This window comes from Anolis carolinensis, chromosome 4, assembly GCF_035594765.1.
Source record: "Anolis carolinensis isolate JA03-04 chromosome 4, rAnoCar3.1.pri, whole genome shotgun sequence".
Lineage (NCBI taxonomy): Eukaryota > Metazoa > Chordata > Lepidosauria > Squamata > Dactyloidae > Anolis > Anolis carolinensis.
In genome coordinates, this window is record NC_085844.1 from 18,467,305 (window position 1) to 18,475,440 (window position 8,136).

The window sequence follows — 8,136 nt, forward strand, 5'->3', positions numbered from 1 at the left end:
AAGTTAACGTTCAGGGGTGGAGCATCCAAAAGAAACAAAAATAGGAAAGTCTGCTCTTTGTCAGTACAAATTTACTGTTTTTAACACTGAAAAACATAGTATTGAATGATAAGGATCCCCTTTGCTCACTATGGGGTTCCTTCTGTGAGCAGGACAGCTTTGGATTCAACCTAGTTTCTTTCATAGATGTTCTTCATATGAAAAAAAAAAAAACAAATCCTGTCATAATCTCTTGTTGTCTCTTCCAATTTCAGCAACTGGATCTTCACTCTTGTCCAAAGCCAATTGTGTTCATCATTCATTCATTCCTTTCAGCCAAGATTACAAGACTTGGATTGGTAGCATAAATGCCATCTATCTGTTGTTCAAGCAAGAGGGAAGATGGAGCTGTCTCTTCAGCCTAGAATGCAAGTGACATTTGGGGAACACCTGGAGCAGCAATGGATTAACAACTATTCCTCACTGGGCTGAGGCAATGCCTATGTTTAATAAAACAGCTATAATAAAACAGGCAGAGAAGAATAAGAGTTGTCAAGAAGACTGAAAGCAGGAACATAAGCTTCATCTAAGCCATTGGAAGGAAGACACTGATTGCTGTAAATAAAGGCAAAAATTGAATAATGAAGGAGTAATAGCTTAATACCAGATGCTGGCATTACAAAATCACAACAGTGCCTATATAAGTATTATGAAGTAATGGTTTTAAAGCTGGGTCTGAGAAGCACCAGAATTTCATAGAAAATTCAGGGATACCTAAGTGAGAATATTGGTAATGGTGGACAAACTTCCCTAAATGGAAAGCATGCCCACTGTTTCATATCTTCAACTGCAGAGCATCCCTAGGTCCCTAGAGAATTATAGGCTAGTTTCTCTGTTTATTTGCGGCAGAAGATATTCCCGAAGAGCTCTGGCTGATCATTTGTGTCAACTGATAGTATGCACTAAAAAGCAACCCAGTTTCAAAAACACTAAAAATAAGGGTTAAGTAGCAAGGTGAATAGTTATACACACAGGATTTGATAAAGCCACAGAGCCTCTGTACAATGGAAGGTGTTGTCTTTCCATTTTTAAAAATTTCCAGCTGGTGAATCCCCATAATGTTTTGGGAATCTATCAGATTTGTATGGTTTTCCAGCATTCTGGAAACAACACCTTTGGCAAGGCTAGACTTAGGGTTGCTGTTAGTACAAGTCCATCAGCCACAAATCAAGCATCCAGAGTGTGCCTGGTGAGTGAGCTCTTGAGGAAGGTGAGCATCTCCAAAGGATTACATCTCCAAAGGATTACAATGGCCCAGAGCTTGTAGGCTGCAGCTTCTCTGGTTCCCCTCTAGCCAGGATGTCCAATGACTGGGTTGTTGCAAAAGCTGTTGTCTCCAGCCCTGTAATGGCTACACAGAAAATTTGCTAGTATAAAAATGAAGCAGTCTGGCTTTGATAAAAAGTGGAATTGTCTAGTTATGTGTAAATTTTTGGTTTAAATATTGCTGAGATACACAAGCCAGTTTGAAACATTTAGTAGCAAACATTAAAAAAAAGTTATTTGGGAAGAAATTTAATTGAACATTGGCTGTTGGTGGCCAAACTGTATTAAGAGCTACACAGGATTTTTTTAAAATAGTGCAATTGCAGTTCTTTTATGAATAATGGCATTCATGGATTTTTGAACCTTCCAAACCTCCACCCTAGGATCTGAAGCAGAGATTGCAACTTACTCTAGACCAGGCTGAACAAAATGTGTCCCAGTCTATACACCAACATAGTCTGTTCCTTTGTGTGTGAGTCGGTGCATGGGAGGGGTAAATGATTCATTCAGAAGCAGCAACTTTATACTAGAGAAAGAAATGTGGCTTTTAAGAGCTGAGTGGGGTAGATTCTGTTTTGCCAAAGTTTTTTTCTACCTGATCCCACTTTAGTTCAGGAATTTAGTTGGACTGTAAGGATGTTTTAATTTTCTGCTCCCTTTCTGTTCTGGATTTGGGCCTCTTGGAATAACAGAAATAGCCAAATAATAATCCACCTACTTAATGGATCACTATCAGGCAATATAAATTGCAGGAGCAGAGCACTTTGTTTAGAAAAGAACGTAAGCAAGACTCAGAGCTGCTCCTTTCTTGTTTCCTAGTTAGGATCCTTATTCATTTCCCTCTACTTTCTTGAACAGTTTTTAAAAAGACACCATTAATAGCTAAGTATTCAAAGTAATGGGTTTTGGGGCATTCCCTGTTTTATATAATTGAAAGAGCTTCTAAAGATAATTTGGAGTGGACAATGTCGCTAGGTGCTAAAGTCAGCAGACAGCTGGGGACAGTATGAAATGTTCAGTCAAAAGCGATGGTTCAACCAAAAAAGGAACAAACAGAAGCACAATGAAGAAAGGAGATGATGCTGGTCAGAGAGAAATCAGTATTGTCCTTCAGATACCAGTAGCCACCTCATAAGAATTGGGCTAAGCCTTATTTTGCAGGCTTTAATAAATAAATATGTTCAAATTAATATATCTCCCTGACCAGCTTTCTCTTGGGGCATCAAACCAGGAAGAGAAATTAAGCAGCTCCTCCAAGGCCATTTTCATTATCAGCTGGGCTTCAGAAGAATCATAATCAGGAGGAGGTCTGTGAACCTCTGCCTTTAATCATGAATTTCATATTAATTTTTAATATGTATGTACATATTTGCACAATTTGTGTTCTCTTAAACTTCTATACATTTATGGTCAGCCACTAAAGTTCAGTCCAGGAATAGTTTGAAAACCCAAAAACCAAGGTTCATATAACTTAAGAATTATAATACAGGGAAAGAGCATCTTAATTATCCTTCCCCCTGAAATCCACACACACGTTTGGGCAGCTGAGCTGTGTAACACCAACAGCATCAAGGTATCTGTCTTTCTCTCTGATCAAGTGTCATTTAAAACATTCTTTTCCTATTGAACACAAGCAAAGTGATGATTTTTAAATGCATCAACACTAAAACCCCTACTTTATATACAAAGACAAAAAATACAACAGGGAGTTTTGGAGCTAATGTTACAGTTATCTTTGTTAAAGCTTTCTGGGACATTGCTAAATTTTCAACACTGAAGTCCTTTGATTGTCAGACAAAAGGGAAATCAGTTGTGCATCATTTTAAAAACAGTTCCCTGGAAGTGGGGTGAGGTAAAGAAATAAAAATAGACATGAGCTAAACTGGGAAAATATTTTACCTACAGAATACACAAAGCCAAATCCTCTTTGAATATTCACTACACCATTTAAGTAGATACTTTCAGGGTACAGCAAAAATGGAAGTTCGCTGGTGGTTTTATAGCTCTGCTTTCTTAATTATGGTGAAAAGATTCAAGATTTGCCTGGAACAGTGTAGCAGTGGTTCTCAACCTGTGGGTCCCCAGGTGTTTTGGCCTACAACTCCCAGAAATCCCAGCCAGTTTACCAGCTGTTAGGATTTCTGGGAGTTGAAGGCCAAAACATCTGGAGACCCACAGGTTGAGAACCACTGGTATAGCAGGTACGCCCCTATCATCCCAGTTTGAACTAGTTAGCATTTCCCCCTCTATCAGGGTCTAAAGCAGTGGTTCTCAACCTGGGGTAAATATATATTTCTATATTGTACTATACTGCAATATATATTACATGTAATATATAATATATAAGTATATTATTATATTGTATTACATTATAATATTATCAATATTATCAGGTGTTTTGGCCTATAACTCCCAGAAATCCCAGCCAGGTTACCAGCTGTTAGAATTTTGGGGAGTTGAAGGCCAAAAACATCTGGGGACTCTAGGTTGAGAACCACTGGTCTAAAGCATTAACATTAACATGGGCAATGGTATTGGCATGGCTGGTTAATTCACACATGGGAAACTTGTTTCAGAAAAAGTATTTGAGGAGTTAACTGCAGTAAGCACAACATTACATGTGTACCAGCCCAGTTAGATAGAATTAAGGGTGGGGTAGTTACTCTTGTAGTCATTTTAAAAGTAATGATACAGTACAACCCTTATATCCATGGTTTCATTTATCCACATCCACTCAAATTTTCAAGATCATTCAGCATGATTTTACGGTATTTTTGGGCCTGAGGTCCTTCAATTCAAAGAAGGTTCACTGTTCTCCATGGTTTCATGTATCAGCATGAAGTCTGGAAATGTATTCCCTGTGGATATAGGGGTCAAACTGTAACTTACTTTTTAAATGTTTTTGTTCTGATTTAGAGTTCTGACTATGCCTTGTCTAAGAAAACCCTATGAGATGTATGGGGTCGCTATAAGTCAACAGTGAGTTGAAGGCTCATATGCACCATTTTTCACATTAATGGTATTACAAAAGAACCATGCAGCCTGAAGATTTCTGTACTATATTGAAGTGAATAGGAATATCTTTACAGGTAGGGACTCTCAGTAAGAGCACAGGATCTCTGTCAGTGATGGTTCAATGTGTCAATGTAGGATGTGATTTTACTTTCATTTCCTTTTGTAAAAAATTAAGAAACCAACACAGAGATATAGAAGAATACCAATCTATAACAACTGCCAAACAGTTACTAATGGAAGTTATGTGTGAATCTGAATGACAGAAAGTCAGTGGATAACAAAGAGAATAATGTGTATTTTAGAATAAATCAGTGCATATGTAAATTATACTGCACTATTTCTTTACATACTTTAAAATCACTGGAATAGATGTATCTGCATTGTAAATAGTCAGAGTTCATCTATTAGTTATCAATGATCAAATGATGCCGTATGTCATGTAATTTATGGTGCTCAAATTACAATATGAAGAATAAGTAAATAACTAGTTTGCAAAGAATAATAATTTTATATTTATAGACAGATGAAATACAGATTTTGGACCTACTCATATTGGGTTGGGACTAATGGAATGAATTATATGAAGCTAGTCAAGATTTATAAAAATAGTTTAAGATATTTATATTTTAGAGGGGAAAAGACTATATTTAATAAAAAAATCATTTATTGGAATTTTTGTGAGCTGGTAATTATGGGCGAAAAGTAATCTTACACTGTTTTAATCTAATTGCAGTTTTTAAAACTGAGTGAAGGACTCATTTCACTGGATGACAGCAGTTACGTTGTAAGCCCCTGTCACTAAATAACTGTCAAGTGGTTTGTTTACTTCACTAAAGTAACTTTCATCCATTACTGACAGTCACAATAGCAATGAATATAGTGTCAAGTGCAAGAACAGCAGCTGACAGCTGAAGGAAGAAATCTGGCTTATGGAACAAGGGATAGCAACTGGACATTAATTTGTGCGAAAATACGATCTTTTGGGGTGAAGAATTGTACACATTAAAAGTTATTCATACTCATTTTGTATACCCACCTGCTTGATTAGGGTTCAGTGAAGGAAAAATGAATTATAACCAACAAGCATCTCCAAAAGTTGAGTTTGCCAATTAGTCCCAAACTTGAACCAAGTCTAAATCTCAAATGTGATTAAAATAATTTCAAAGTATGTCCATTTTAGAGCAAAAACTACTGAAATCTGAAGGATTTGTTTTACAATAGGTACCCAAGTTTGTTGATGGATTGGATCCAAAACCTTACTGTAGTCTTTGTTTCAGTCTCATAGCTAACACGCCAAATTTGGTGATGACGTGTATGGTTTTGCGTAGAATGACAGATGGACAAAATATTTAAATGTTGGCAGAGATACAAACCACACACTTCACAAGTAAAGAGGTCTCACTGCATCTTTTTTTTATAAATTGTTATAATAAATACTTAGTATTTACAGAGAGTAGCTCACATCAAGGTAACTTTTAATATCACAAATACGTTAGATATACTGCTGGTTTCAGCCACCCAAATAATATTTAAAAGGCTCCAGGCTGTCCACTTAATGTGCTGCACTCACTCATAAGGGTCTTCAAGGGCTCAGGCACATGTCATTTCTCCTTGGTCTTCTCTAAAACCCATTCAATCACCTGTGAATACATGCCAGAAATAGACATACAAATAAAATAGGCAGCCTGAACAAAATCCTACTTTGGGGGATTTTATCTAAGAAATAAAATCCAGATAAAAAGATGCATAACATGTTCAGCATGGTAGCTATGTTAGTCGGTCACAGGAAAAGCAACCAACAACGTTTAAAAACTAACGAAAGTTTTACTTGGCATATTCTCTCACTGAATGCAGCCAGATTCATCAGATACAATCTATATATATCAATCTTGCCTTGGTCTGATTCAGTGCACTTTTCCTTATGTACTAAGCTATGGCACGATGCAGTGCAGAAAACAGAAACTAACAAATGTTGAAATTATTAGGAATCTTCAGAGGATAATTCCTGAACTACTTTGACAAAGAAAAGCAGGGCAGTTTTAATGCTGGGGAAATTAATTTTTAAAAACCTCATTACAAATAGGGATGGGCAAATCAGTCAGCTGCACTTTCGTACTAATATACTAAATTCTGTTAAGAACTTAAAATGAAATTATTACCAATCTGCAAGATCGACTGCTGTTATTGCATGTCTTGAATCATTTCTGTTTCATGGCAACCCTGAGGTGAACATACGTATCACAGGATTTTATTGGCAAAACTTGTTTAGACTGAATTTTGCCTTGACTTTTTCTGAGGCTGGGAACATGCAACTTGCCCAAGGGCATCTCATAGGTTTCCATGCCTAAGCAGGGATTTGGACTCTGGGCTTCCAGTACCAGTGTCTTAGTCCAACAATCAGATGACTACACCACACCGACTCTCATCAAACCAATAATGAAGTCAAAAATCAATTCCAAGGGGATAAATTGTTTTTCAGATCCATTCATCAGTCCAGTGCAAATAACTAATGGTCCGCTAATTCAGATAAAGAATAATGAACCCAATGTTACTATAATAAGAGGAGCCAGGAATTTATCGTAAAAATTGTTAATACTGCTTTGTGTAGGAAGCAGAATTTATTTGCACACAGACACGCACACGTAAACAAACACAAGATCACCTGTTTAACATTGCTGTTTGCGGCTTTCTTCATTTCATCAAACAGACCTCTAGATGTTTTTAGATCCTAAATATGAAATGCAATATATTAGAATATGTAGCTTATGATTTTAATGTTTAAATTTTAAAGTGTGGATGTGCCAAAAGAGAGAAAGAGAAAATGCACTGCAAGGATTTTCCTTGTTCACTGATAGTATCACTCACAGCAAACCCATATTTATACAGCATGCCATGTGGGCTAGCAGGGATTAGCATGTAGGCAGAGTCACCTGATAGTTTCTGTAGGTGAAGTGTGTTAAATCAATATCCTCAACTTTACTCAAAAGCTGGAAAGGATTATAATGCTGCCTGACAGGATGCTGTCTGGGATCCAGAGTTCACCAAAGCAGTAACTCCTTTTTGTTGGTCTGTGCCTATCATGCACAATTCAGACCTCTAGTGTCTGAAAAACTGTAAAAAGCTGTGAAACTAATCAAAAGCATGAAGCTCTTAAGTTTACCATCTTAACACTTTCATGCTGCTTTGTACATAAACAGAAAACAAACCACAACGGGGGCAGATTCACACCATAAGCAAAGTTAGATAGTTCCACACATTTTAAGTGTAGAATTTTTAAAAGCCCCTAAAGTGTACATACAGAATTTTTAGGTGAAAAGCAGGTGAGTGGTAATAGAACTGCACTTATTACTAAGTTAATAATGGCTGAGTATCTATTTAGAATGTATTATGTGACGAATGTGGGTCTGCCATCAAATAGTTCTCGAAAGAGCTATACAAATTTAGCAGCAGTTTTTTGACAATGAAAGTGACTTATAGGCCCAAACAGGATAGAATAAAACCACATGTTCTAATACAGGGGTTCCCAAACTAAGGCCCGGGGGCCGGATGCGACCCTTCAAGGTCATTTACCTGGCCCCCAACTTCAGTTTTGTAATATGTTTTTATATCAGTTTTAATAAGATAATATATTGTATATACATGTAATATTGATAAAAATATTATGTTATATAATACTAATAATACCATATAATAATATTAATTATAGGTTATATATTACATATAGTGTTACAGTATAGTGGTATAGTTCAATATAGTAATGTATAATGCTAATATTGTGCTATGCTAATAATATAATGTATTGTATGTACATACAGC

At 36.4% G+C, this 8,136-nt stretch overlaps 2 protein-coding genes across 6 annotated transcripts in view; one reads left to right on the forward strand and one right to left on the reverse strand.

Moving 5' to 3' along the window:
- The window catches only part of sntb1 (syntrophin beta 1), a 135,125-nt gene extending 130,133 nt beyond the window's left edge, over positions 1 to 4,992 (forward strand). The window contains exon 7 of the mRNA XM_062980060.1: positions 255 to 4,992. Within this exon, the coding sequence (XP_062836130.1) occupies positions 255 to 347 (93 nt within the window). The 3' untranslated portion in view covers positions 348 to 4,992. The remainder of the gene's footprint in view (positions 1 to 254) is intronic.
- Positions 4,993 to 5,712: 720 nt separating this feature from the next.
- Positions 5,713 to 8,136, reverse strand: part of mtbp (MDM2 binding protein) — a 36,819-nt gene continuing 34,395 nt past the window's right edge. For 3 of the 5 annotated variants that reach the window (XM_062980057.1, XM_062980059.1, XM_062980056.1), the window contains one exon: positions 5,713 to 7,048. In XM_062980057.1, coding sequence (XP_062836127.1) covers positions 6,872 to 7,048 — 177 coding nt within the window. In that variant the 3' untranslated portion in view covers positions 5,713 to 6,871. The remainder of the gene's footprint in view (positions 7,049 to 8,136) is intronic. The other 2 variants (XM_062980058.1, XM_008116914.3) reach the window with 1 other exon arrangement.